At 39.3% G+C, this 12,697-nt stretch overlaps 1 protein-coding gene across 1 annotated transcript in view; it reads right to left on the reverse strand.

Annotated features, from left to right (window-relative positions):
* The window catches only part of SATB2 (SATB homeobox 2), a 191,414-nt gene that overhangs the window by 99,850 nt on the left and 78,867 nt on the right, over positions 1-12,697 (reverse strand). Inside the window, exon 5 of the mRNA XM_009237943.4 lies at positions 11,487-11,610. Coding sequence (XP_009236218.1) covers positions 11,487-11,610 — 124 coding nt within the window. The remainder of the gene's footprint in view (positions 1-11,486; positions 11,611-12,697) is intronic.

Here is a 12,697-nt window from a genome sequence, read left to right on the forward strand (position 1 = left end):
AAACACGATTACCTGAATTTACCATCCCTTTAATTTATACAATGATAGTGCTTTCTCCAAAAAGCCAACCCTGGGGCAATGTCAACAATGGAGGGGACAGAACATGCAGATTAAATGCAAAGAGGAAGAACAGTTGTGATTTAGGAACCAGAGCAAAAGGTGAGATCAGATGCTCCAGCATCCGTAATCCAAATAATGCCTTTCAGATGTTTCTGTTCCGCTTCCAACTGCAACAAGCTTACACAGCCAAGAATCTGAGAACATCCGTGCTACACACTGCAGAACAACATTTAGGGAAATAAGTTAAATTAATATAATTTATAGAAACGTGTGATTAGAACTTGTGTGAAAATTCACCAAATGAAAAAATTAACTGTTATTTTAGAGCAGGGGAAACTAAACATAATACTTGTACTGTGTTTCAATAAAAAATGAACCAAAGCTCAAACTTTCTGAGTGCTTAAGTGCATGATTCTTCCTTGCTCTCATCTTCCTCAGCCCAACTGCTCAGCTATTTGTGTGTATTAATAATTGGGGTTAAAAGAGAAGTGGAGCATAGCCTGACATAGCACTGAAAAGTTAAAATTATAATTGCACACCTTGAATTGAACTTCCTACAGAGATATGTTTGCAGTTAATACACTATGTTTGGGCCAACATTTGTGGCAGATGTTAACGTATACCTGAATTGACTGTGTATGTTTTATACATAGATTTTATTTCTTATTTTTTATTTTGTCCTGGGCATAAACAACTCAAGAGATCCAAATGACCTGTGTAAGGTTTTATATCTTGCCTTGAAATCTCATCTTTCTCAAAAAAAAGTTAGCCCCAGACATAGAACAGTTCAGAGAAATCTTAGAACTTCTAATGACATTTCTACAAAGTAGTAGAGATAAAAAGGGTAACAATAAATCAAGTTATTTAACAGGAGGTTAAAATGCCAGCAGACAGACCTTCATAAACTCCCATTTAAAAAAACAGACTCCTCTTTTTTAATCACTATGCAGTACTGGTAGGGGAGGGGGTTCCTAATTCAATTCCCAGAAACCTCTTTCAAGGATGGTTAGCCTCCCCAGTTGCTGATCTAAACATGACAATTCTTTTCTCTGAGGGGAGACAGTAAGGATAACTCTTTTCATCCCAAGGTCTGAACACAGCACTGGGAACCCAAAGAGCTAATATCATCGGAGTGTATCACAGAACCTATGGGGCCTTGTCTCCTGCCTTATAGGATGACCACTGGAATCCTAATCTCCTGGAGACAGTCTTCTGCTTTGTGCTATTAACGACCAGGTACGGCTGTTCCCTAACTAGCTGAGCTAGCTCCCGCTCTGGGCTGAGATTCGCTATGTTCCTAGACTGTGAGACCCTTGAGGACAGTGACTATGTCTGTTTCATTTTTTTTTTTTCTATCTCGTGTCTCACATAGTTCTGATGTGGGATATCTGAGTCACTGAAATTTAACACAGGAAAAGGGACAGAGATGAGATTTAAAAGTGCCAAACTGAAATGTCATAATAATAAATTTTTTTAACATGAAAGTAGCTTAATAATAGATGCATCAGCCACACTGGTATATGTGAATAATCACAAACGTACTTGTCATCTCTCTATCTTGTTTGTATGAATTTATCCTCTGGAAAGGCACAGGATACACAGCCATGGCAGGAGTCAGAGTTAAACTCTGTATTGCCAAATGGTCTAGGAAGTGAACTAAAACGAACAGTGTCTAATTACTGCCTGGCACTGTTCCTCAATTCTTCCTGGCCCATAATATGAGGCCACAAGCCCAGAAGACTGCATCACTTTGGCCCCAAATAATCCAAATTCCCCTCACTCTCTACCCTCTCTTTGTCCTTGCTCCTGCTATATCTTCAATTGACCCTGCACAAGGCAGAGTGGCAAGGAAATGAATATCTGGGCTCCTACTGGCTCCATCAGCAGGTCCTATATTTCATACAACTCATTTATAAAGGAGATGTTGGCTACCCTGACTCAATCAGATTTGTTTTCTGTCCCAGATAATTATAAATAAGTTGTTACCTCTACTGATCACAGAACAAAAACATAAACAGGCTTCAACTATGAACTGAGCGAAAAAAAAAAAAAGTAGCAAACAAATTTCCTAGATGAGAATCTTTAATCACCAGAAAAGTCTGTTTGAGTTTATGACACATTTTACTCATATCAATTCCCTGCAGGTCTTTATGCAGAACTAATACCCAAAATAGTTTTTACTGATAAGAATTGTTATAGTCCATCCTCAGAAGACTTTAAAATCAGAAGATATAAAAATATCTTCAGAATATTTTAAAAGAAAGGACATGTTATATCTGATTATTCCAGTTTCATGAATATTTTCTAACCCTAAATTAGAGTGTTAAATTCTCATAATCTGAATCTAAATCACTAGGCTTCACTAGAATGCTCTGGACACATACTACAAGGTCATCTTGATGTTAGTGTCCATTAAATATCTAGAACATCAAAACTTAATTAATGATACACAAAGTTGAAAGGGGCTAACATGAACCCAGCATGTGCTATTACTCTACAGGAAACAATGTTCTCTAAAGGTCCTGGGACACAGAGAATCTGTATTTACCGTATTTTATCCACTTTTTATACTTCAACATCACTGAAATAGAGATCCATCTTACAATCAATAGCATCTTAAACCTGATAAGATACAGTTGATGCAGAATGGGATGAGTAATAATTAAAGTCTTTCCCACTTACCACCCTGCCAAAAAAGATCTAATTTTTTGCTTTTTAAAATATGTATAATTTTGCAGTTTATGTTGCTCTTTTATGTTTTCCAGTCACCCTAAAGCAACCGTACAGTTGGACTTTTAGGATCCACATCTTTTTGATAAAGGAACAAGAGCTGAGTCAACTTTTTCAATCCAGAATGCAACCAACTCGAGTATCCCTGTTTATACAAAGCAATACTAATACAAATAACCCAGAAAATATGTGTATTGCTATTTTTAACACTTAAACCGAGGAACTATGATTTACTAAGGCTAATATTAAAATGATTTTGCATTTACTAAGCATGTATCGCTTTGCATGGTGGTGGGCTGTGAAAAAGAAAGGATGAGGGTACATGTATAATGGGCAACTGAGGCAGTCCCCACTCAGATACCGAGACACAGCCACAAACACCACCTCATAAACAGTGGCCACAGACAAAGCTATTTTATGAACAATATTATATTCTAAGATAAATTAAAATGGTTAAAATGTCTTTCCAACTACAGAAACTTGAAAATTTCTGATTTCTTTGTAGTTAATTATGAAATTTTAAGTATAAAGATTTTTGGATGGGAAATAAAGTATAGGTGTCCTTATCTGTAGTCAATTTGACATTTGGTTGGCCATTAATATCTGGAATTTTTTTAAAATAAGGTATTTCAGAAATCAAACTATATTAGAATTTTTCTTTACTTATTCCAAAGTTTACTAGCAGGCTTGAATTTGCTCTAAGCCAAACTGCAAGAGAATAAATTTTACAATATTGGTATTTAATACTTATGATAGCTAGATTGATCTATCTAAAAATAAATTTTCTTTTAGGTTCCCGAAACAACTTTTTAACTCACTTGTTTTTCAACTAGCCCAGAGAATAGATGTCACATATGATTATAAGCATGGTTCCATTTTCAAACTGAGGCCCCAGAAGCTCAGAATGAAAAGCATCTTTCCCAAAGTCAAATAGCACTGGGAGGCACCATGAAGACACTCTGTTAGTGGACCAGTATTTCATGGGTCTCTTAAGAAGGGAGACTAACGAATGAATGGAAGGAAACATTCACCACCACCTCTATCAGCGACCACAAGCTCAACGGCTGATGCTGCAACCAATACTTTAGACAAAACAAAAAACAAGGTAACAACAGCAAAAAAAGGAAAACATGAAGTTGTGATCTCAGGCCCCTTATGTGAGTTAACTAAGAAGTTTACAATCCAAGAAAACTACAGAACCTAAAGGGAATTTAAAACTTAATAGGAAAAAGCAAAATAATAAACACAGGTTAAAATGATTTGTATGATACACTTAGAAAAACAGAGATCTGAGCATCCCCTTTTCCCAAAATAAAACAAAACATAAAATAACTGGATATCCTTCACTACATTCTGCTTGGCTTGGAGGGATTTATTTGTTTGAACAGCAGTGTGGTACTAAGAGTAGCTAAGCTGAAAACACGTAATACACTTGCTATGAAGAAGAACATTTTTAAACCGACGTGAAGAATTACATATTCTGTCAGTGAGAATCCCCTGTCTGAGGGAAGAGGAGGGGCATCCCCTAGCCTCCTCTTCTATGTCTACATGAGGGAGAGAGCAAAGACAGGCAATGAGTAATATGTGCATTCTTTGCTGATTTTCGGCCTTTTCAACCTGCTTGGTGATATGCTAAATAACATATTAAACATGAGAATATAATGATACTTCAATTAGGTAAAGGGAAAAAAACTGATTTTGAGGAATTACTTTGTCATGAAAAAAATTCATTTAATATCATTTGGCAGCCTTCTACTATCCCTCTCTGTCCCCACTTCTGAGCTATAACATCAGAATTGAAAACTGCTGCCATTTTAAGGGAAAGAAACACTTCCTCTGAACTTTGGAGTATGAAAACACTACATTTGAGAGCTCTTCCCCTAAGGTGTTGCTGAATGGCTCGCTTGTCTAACGTCAGCACCCTCACCTGTGATTGGGGTTATTGTCTCCTGAATCAGAGAGTGTAAGGATTCTTCTGTGAGACGATTTGTGTAAAAGGCCTAGCACAAGATGTGGAATCAACAAATGGCATCTTTCTCCCCACTATGCAATCATTTCTTATGATCACTGCAATCCCTTGGTTAGGAATATTTTCAAGCTGTCATTTGTGAGCCTTCTTCAACATGAGTCCATGAGGTTGGGACACAAACTAAAACAACCTCACATGAAAATAACTAAAACAGACAGTTGGCAACTGGTTAACACAAGATATGATGCATCCCCACTACATACATGAACTTAGGTTAAATTAAACGGACAGTTGGCAACTGGTTAACATGATTCTGGTCCATGCAGTTGATCAGCCACTATATATGATGAGCACATGCTCAATTTGTTTTTTTCTGCTGACCCAATTGGCTGCTTGATTTCACTACTCAATTGTTTTGGCATGTTGTACATATGAGTTAAGTCCAAATGGGTAAGGCTTGCTCAGGATGACAGAAATAATTATCCTACAATCTATTTCTAAAGGCACACTATATGAATGCCATACCATTGTCACACTGGAAATCTAGTAACATCTTTGCAGCTCAATAACTTTAGTCAGTCATTTTGTTCCTCAAATATTTAGCAACAAAGCCTCAACCAGCACCATGGGACAGAGCTGCTTCAAAAACATGTCTACATGCTAAGTAAAATAAACCAGAACAAAATAAATGTTCTATGATTCCACTTACATAAGGTAGGTAGAATAGGCAAATTCACAGAGGCAGAATACAGAATAGAGGCTACCAGGGGTCAGGATGAGAGGGGAATAAGGAATTGTTACTTAAAGGTTACAGACTTTCCATTTGGAGTGATGAAAAAGTTCTGGAAAGAGACAGGGGTGATGGTTGCACAACACTGTGAATGTAATCAATGCTACTCAATTGTAAGCTTAAAAATGTTTAGAATGGTAAACTTCATGTTATGTATATTTTACCATAAAAAACATGTCTAGAGTCACAGAGAATATGTTTAGGAGATGGAGCACACTGGAAGTTGCATGCACTTGCAAATTGTTCTTTTCATTACAATTTTCAGGCTAGGTGCAGTGGCTCATGCCTATAATCCCAGCACTTTGGGAGACCGAGGCAGGAGGGTCACTTGGGATCAGGAGTTCAAGACTAGTCTGGCTAACATGGTGAAACCTCATCTCTACTAAAAACACAAAAATTAGCCAGGCATGGTGGTGCTCACCTATAATGCCAGCTACTTGGGAGGCTGAGGGGGGAGAATTGCTTCAGCCCGGGAGGCAGAGGCTGCCGTGAGCTGAGATCATGCCACTGTACTCCAGCCTGGGCAACTGAGCAAGACTCCATCGCAAAAAGGAAAAAAAAAAAAAAAAACCCCACAATTTTCGGTTAACAAGATTGTCTCTTTAGTCATCCCATTTGAACATCATGATCACCTGTGAGATGCACAAGGCAGGTACTGGTACCTCTACTTATTTAAATGGGTCAAAACCCTGAGCACCTGGGGTTTTGCAATCAAAAGCCAACCTTAGGTATTTCAACTCTTCCTCAAGTAAGAATAAGTAAGCCACAGAAAGATGCAATCATAATGTTTTCAGATTGGAACAGCTAAGGACTATTTAATAAGGGAGGACTATGCCTAAGGTCTGCTAAATTAGGATGCTCAGGACAGCCAGTGGCAGAGGAAAGAGGCTGCAAGTGGTTACTCACAGAGACATCAGAGGAAAAGGAAGAGGTGCCAGCACTTAAGCACACTTTGAAAGGTGAAATCAAAAACAAATACGCAGACACACAACCACAATCTGTACTCTCCAAGCATCTGGCCAGACAGAACGGCTAAATCATTACTTCCCTGTTTTAAATATATATATACCTCAGGCTACAATTGTTGCACTTTTATGGACTTCTCCATACCTTTCTTCCGCCTTCAAAACTGCTCTTTTGAACTTCAGACCACTGGGGTGTTCAAGAAAGTATGAACTATCCACTGAATCATTCCCTTTTGTAATTGCCAAACTCAAATAAAGAATCACCTAAAATGGTTTGGCTTGGGGGTAATAAGGAAGAATTATTTCAATAACAGGAATCTTTTACTCATGAGTTGAGTCTATTTTTGAAAAACCCAACAAGCCACCTTTCTCACCTAAGGTGAGTAGTACTGGATGCCTCACTCTCTTCTTCCTTCATTAAAAGGGTTTTAGTTCCTCCCTCAGATTCACTGTTATATCCCCAGCCCATCGCAAAGTGCCTGATTCTTAATCAGGACTCCAGGAATGCTGGTGGAAATATACTGTTGAATTACCGTTTCACCTTGCTTAGAACAAAAATGCATTCTTTTTTACTTTATATAGGCTGAACTACAAAAACTGCATGCATCTGTTCTATGACAACCACCAACAACATAGGCACGCTTATCTCCACACTAAATTACAATCTAGCTATGCAATTTAAGTGAATAATCTGGAATGTTTAAGGATAATGGCGTAGGATGAATGCCAGGGTCCACATTACATATCCATGCTAGCTGAAAAGAGCTACCCCAGTGAGATTTTCCATAATCACACAACATATCAGAAGCCTAAATCAAATCTCACCCAAATCTAAACAACAGAAATGAGCCCCTGTTTAACCAAAATGTGCTGGGCATCAATCACCAAATTACTCTATTCACTATTTCTAGTTCAAAATGTTTTGGATCTGCCAAGAACACTGTAATAACGATAAAACTTTAACTTTACATACTAATAAAACTACACTTTCTGAAACATTTTTAAACTTAATTCATTAAGCACATCAGAGAATTGGTTAACTGAGAATGGTATTGCTCCTGTCATGGGACCTTTGGCAACATGTGGAGACATTTTGGTTGTCACAACTGGGGGAAGGGGTATAGTGGCATGCTAGTGGCATCTAGTGGGTAATGGACGGGGATGCTGCAATGCACAGGACAGCCCCCCACCACAAAGAATTATCCTGCTAAAAGGTTAAATTCCTGCATTATAGTAACAGCTACATACAAACTATATATTATGCTGAATGCTGTGGACACAAAGATCAATAAGAGATGGCCTCTGTTATTGGGGACAGTCCATCTAGTGATGGAAACTGACAGGTAACAATGACAACAGGCTGAGATAAGTGCTGTGACAGGGTTATTTACAAAGGCTACTAAGAGCAGAAGTAGCAACTACTTCAACCAGGAGGTTGAGGCACTTCACTAGCAGTGTCTTTCCAGCTGGAATCTGAAAGATAATTTCATCAAGTAGAAAAGAGTAGTGCATTCTAGCCAGGTGAAATCACGCATGCAAAAGCAAGCAAGTGTCAAACTGAAGGACTCTAGAGTCACCAGGATTGTGTTCAGGGGCTTTCAAAGCCAGAGATTAACAAGGTACATCTCCCTGAAGAACCAATCTCATGTGAAGAGAAGGAGATTACTAACTTAACAGGCAAAATGATTTTATGCCATTTTAAAAATATTTAAAACACAGGGGCCAGGAGCAGTGGCTCACGCCTGTAATCCCAGCACTTTGGGAGGCTGAGGCAGATGGATCACGAGGTCATAAGATCGAGACCATCCTGGCTAACACGGTGAAATCATGTCTCTACTAAAAATACAAAAAAATAGCCAGGCATGGTGGCACATGCCTGTGGTCCCAGCTACTCAGGAGGCTGACACGGGAGAATCGCTTGAACAGGGAGGTGGCAGTTGCACTGAGCTGAGATCGTGCCACTGCACTTCAGCCCGGGTGACAGAGCGAAATTCTGTCTCAAAAAACAAAAAAACAAAAACAAAACAACAAAACAGGTATATGGACTAGAATATAAACTTGGCATTAAATTTTAAGATAATACAGAAGATGGCTTTGTTAGATTTGTAATGCTACACTAGTTAGGTTGCTCCCACTCTCAAGAGATATTTTGAGCAATGGTAAACATTTCAAAATAATTAATTTCATGTGTTTGGAATATAGAATGAGTGCAGGAAGAGGGAAGAAGGTAGCTCTAGTGAAATATAAGGCTGAACAGTGTCATCTTGATGGTCTTTATGCTATGGAGTCTGTACTTCCTATAGGGTGGGTAGGGAGAGTGACTGAGGAATTATAAACAAGGAACACAGGAGAATCAGGTGGCAGGAGAAAAGTCATGAGGCAAAAAGACCTGAAATACCTTAGATGACAGATGATGAAAGAATGAACAAGGCAGTGGCACAAGGGAAAAAGATTTTAGATGGAGAAGTGATGGAACCCATAGGATCAAACAGAAGGGTGAAGGAGAAGGAACTGTTCAGGTCAGGCAACTACGTGAGCAAACCATGAGAGCAGACAGTGGAAGGGGAAAGAGGTTTTTATGATAGGGGTAAAGATGATCTCATTTGAACGTCAAGACAACCCTCCGAACTATGTGAAACATGCAAATACAATGATGCCCAGCTTATAGAAGAGTTTAACGAGGCCCTGAGAAGTGAATAGACTTGCCCAGGATCACATATCTGGCATAAAAGAACTGAGATTAGAACCCAGGGCTCTTGGCTTCTGATCTGGATTCTCCTCACTCATGTTGCCTCTCTAGTCATATCTACAATTATAACCAAACATGATTGTCATGATACAACAGTTTGGACCAAACTTCCACATGCCTCAGAAGCCCTGGATAAATTTCTGAATTGGTAATATCAAGTTAGAGGCTTGTACACTTCCAGACAAAGCCCATTTTGACTTCCATGTGAATGCAAGAGAAAATTAATTGTGAATGATTGTGAAATTTGGGAAAAATCATTCACAGCTTTTCCTAACTTGTTCTTTGTCCAGTTCCTTTGTATCACCAGTATAATCAAAATATGCATTTTATAACTTTGTAGGCATCAAGGCTTTAACATCTACATACACACCTACAGGTAGGTATTAAAATGGCCTGCATGAAAAGTCCTAAACATAAGGTCAGAATAATATCCTTTTCTATCTAGCTGCCTATACGTGAATGCATGCCTTCTTGATTTTTTTCGAAGCAAAAATATTAATAGCATACTTTGCTTCAGAGGATCCAAATTCCAAAACACCCTCAAAGACACACACACACACACACACACACATTCAGTTCACATCATATCTCAATAATAATAGCTGATACTGTTTATGGTGCATCATTGCACGCCAGGCATTAGGCCAAGCATTTTATGTAATTTCCAATCATTTAATCCTCTTTATATAACTCAGAACCATTACTACTCAGTTTTACTAACCAAACAAGGGGGGCTCATAAAGGTAAGGTTATAGAGGCTTGTCAACCAGGACATGAATCCAGCCCTGATTCCAGGATACATGCTCTTAACCAATAGCCTTCCCATCTTCCAGAGACTCCCTTACCCTGGAACAAAGCTCATGGCACAGCAAGTTTCTGTAATAGGTTTCTCATTATTTTCCCTTGAACTTAACATTGTCTTAAATCATGTGTAGCAGCTCACACCAGGAAACAGATTTCCATTCAAAGCCTTAGATAATTTGTCAACCTGGGTTCATTTCTACCGCAGCCCTAATCCACCATAGGCAAAATACTATCTCATCAGTAGAAAAAAATGGGTCCCAGCCCATGAACACAAATGGAAAAGGCAGTCCTTTCCTCCACTGCTCTTCTTTTGATCCTCTCCATCTCATTTTCATGGCTTGTATTAGTTTATGGTGCGTTCACTAAAAAATAGAGTATCACTTTTCCTCATGACGCATTTTCTTGTGGTGAATTCACTACAAAACCTCTACAAATGTATATGATGTAAAGATCATCTCTCTACACCAGACAGGCAAAAGGCCCAATAAATCATGCATAGATGGGTTTAGCATGGCTGACTCATCCAGCTGACCAAATAAAACAACAATCTGGTGCATCCACTTTGAAACAGGGGGGTAGGGAGTAGCATCTCAGCCTGCCACTTAGCCAGCTAGTATGCTTAGGCAGTGAATGTAAGTGCTTCTCTAAGCTCCTGTTTCTTGATCTATAAAATGGAGACACTGGTCCCTATCTCTGATGAAATATGTGAGAAGTTAATGGCTGTATATGTAAAATGTCTATTTTCTTTTCTTTTTTTTTTTTTTTAGAGACAGGGTCTCGCTATCTTGCTATGTTGCCCAGTCTGGTCTCGAACTCCAAGGCTCAAGGAATCCTCTGGCCTTGGCCTCCCAAAGTGATAGGATTACAGGTGTGAGCCACCATGCCTGGCCCGTATACATAAAATGTTTTAATACTCTCTCCTTTAATACTCTTTACCCAAAGTCTCAATAAATGCTAATTTTTTTTTTTTAAGACCCACCCAGGGTCTCACTCTGTCATCCAGGCTACAGTACAGTAGTATGATCTTGGCTGACTGCAATCTCCACCTCCCAGTCTGAAGCAATCCTCCCAGCTCAGCCTCCTGAGTAGCTGGGACTACAGGCACATGCCACCACGCCCAGCTAATTTTTGTATTCTTTGTAGAGATGGGGTTTCGCCATGTTGCCCAGGCTGGTTTCAAACTCCTGAGCTCAAGCAATCAGCCTGCCTCAGCCTCCCAAAGTGCTACCCCATGCCCGGCTAATAAGCTATAACTTCTATTCTACAACCAGAAGCAACATAATCTTTTACACCTCAAATGCAGCGTAAGTCTATAAATAAAAGAAAGAGAAGACAGTTGTTTAAGCAGAAGGAACCCCCTGCTAGAGGGTCTACCAATGGCTTCTTCTGTTTCCCAGACCCCCACCTGAAGATACTGACCTGGGAGAGAGGGCATTCTTTGGCTAATGTGCTCTGGTTCATCTCTTTGAGCAGTTCCTTTAAGGCATTGCGGACTGTGGCATGGTTCCACTGCTCCGCAGGCAAGTCTTCCAACTTTGAACAACTGCAAAACAGAACAATAATGAACAACACACAAACCTCAACCAGGGCCCCTGACTGAAGAGGAGACAGTGCAGCAGCCATTCTTGGGTCTTGTGGGAGCTTCAGAAGAAATGCTGAAGTATGGGGTCTAAGTGAAGGAAGGGAAGTAAAACTGCTTCTCCAAGACTTTGCTAGGGCCCAAAGGGTCTCTTTTAAGTTTGTCATCCCACTCATCCAAGAAAAATAGACACTTCCAATACAAGAAATGCTATTTTTATAAAATATGATTTTTCCAATGTGCTGGTGGAAATGGCATGGCAATGTGGTTATAAACTTCCCCAGTACAAATGTAATTATTGTGCATGCCTAAGGTTAACTGTAAACAAACATCCCCTGTCAGATTTGCAGTTGGAAGGCCCACCCTCACCCTCATAGAATGGCTCAGAGTTACTTTCTGAACCAAAAAATGACTTTTCAGATCCTCACCCATTCATAGACACAGATGGGGATGCTGGGGATCCATTTTTAAAGTATAAATTCCCCAAAAGGGGAAAATTCAAAACACTTACACTAAAGGACAACACTCCTTAAATCACACCTATCAGGCACTTTACAATAAAAGACTGCAAAGAACCTCCAGTTCTTTAGAGAGATATCTTGTTCCAGATGCCATATTTGAAAAAATAAAGAAATCATCCCCAGAATCTCTGCAGGCCACAAAGTGTGTTTTTGTTTGTTTGTTTGTTTGTTTTGATGTGGCCCTTGGAAAGGGAAGAAAAAGATCTCCTATGTCAGGACATTCTTGATAAACCTCCTACAAGAACAAAACTCTCCCCTCATAACACCAATGTGAAAACAGCAGAGGTGTTTATTCTTCAAATACTATGTGCTACACATTTAACCAGGCCTAGAGGACCCATTGAATAAGGGGCTGTGTAAAGCTCCTCCTAAGGGCTATAGATTTTTAATGATTTGTCAAGGCGCCCCTAGGTTACCACTTCACTGCTTCTGAAAACAAAGCATAAAGTAGTTGGAATGTGACTATAAAGACACCTGGGGAAGGGCCACCCTTCTCCTTCTCTCCTTCTTTCCCTCTCTCTCCTTCTTTT

Source organism: Pongo abelii, chromosome 11 (genome assembly GCF_028885655.2).
Source record: "Pongo abelii isolate AG06213 chromosome 11, NHGRI_mPonAbe1-v2.0_pri, whole genome shotgun sequence".
NCBI classification, from domain to species: domain Eukaryota; kingdom Metazoa; phylum Chordata; class Mammalia; order Primates; family Hominidae; genus Pongo; species Pongo abelii.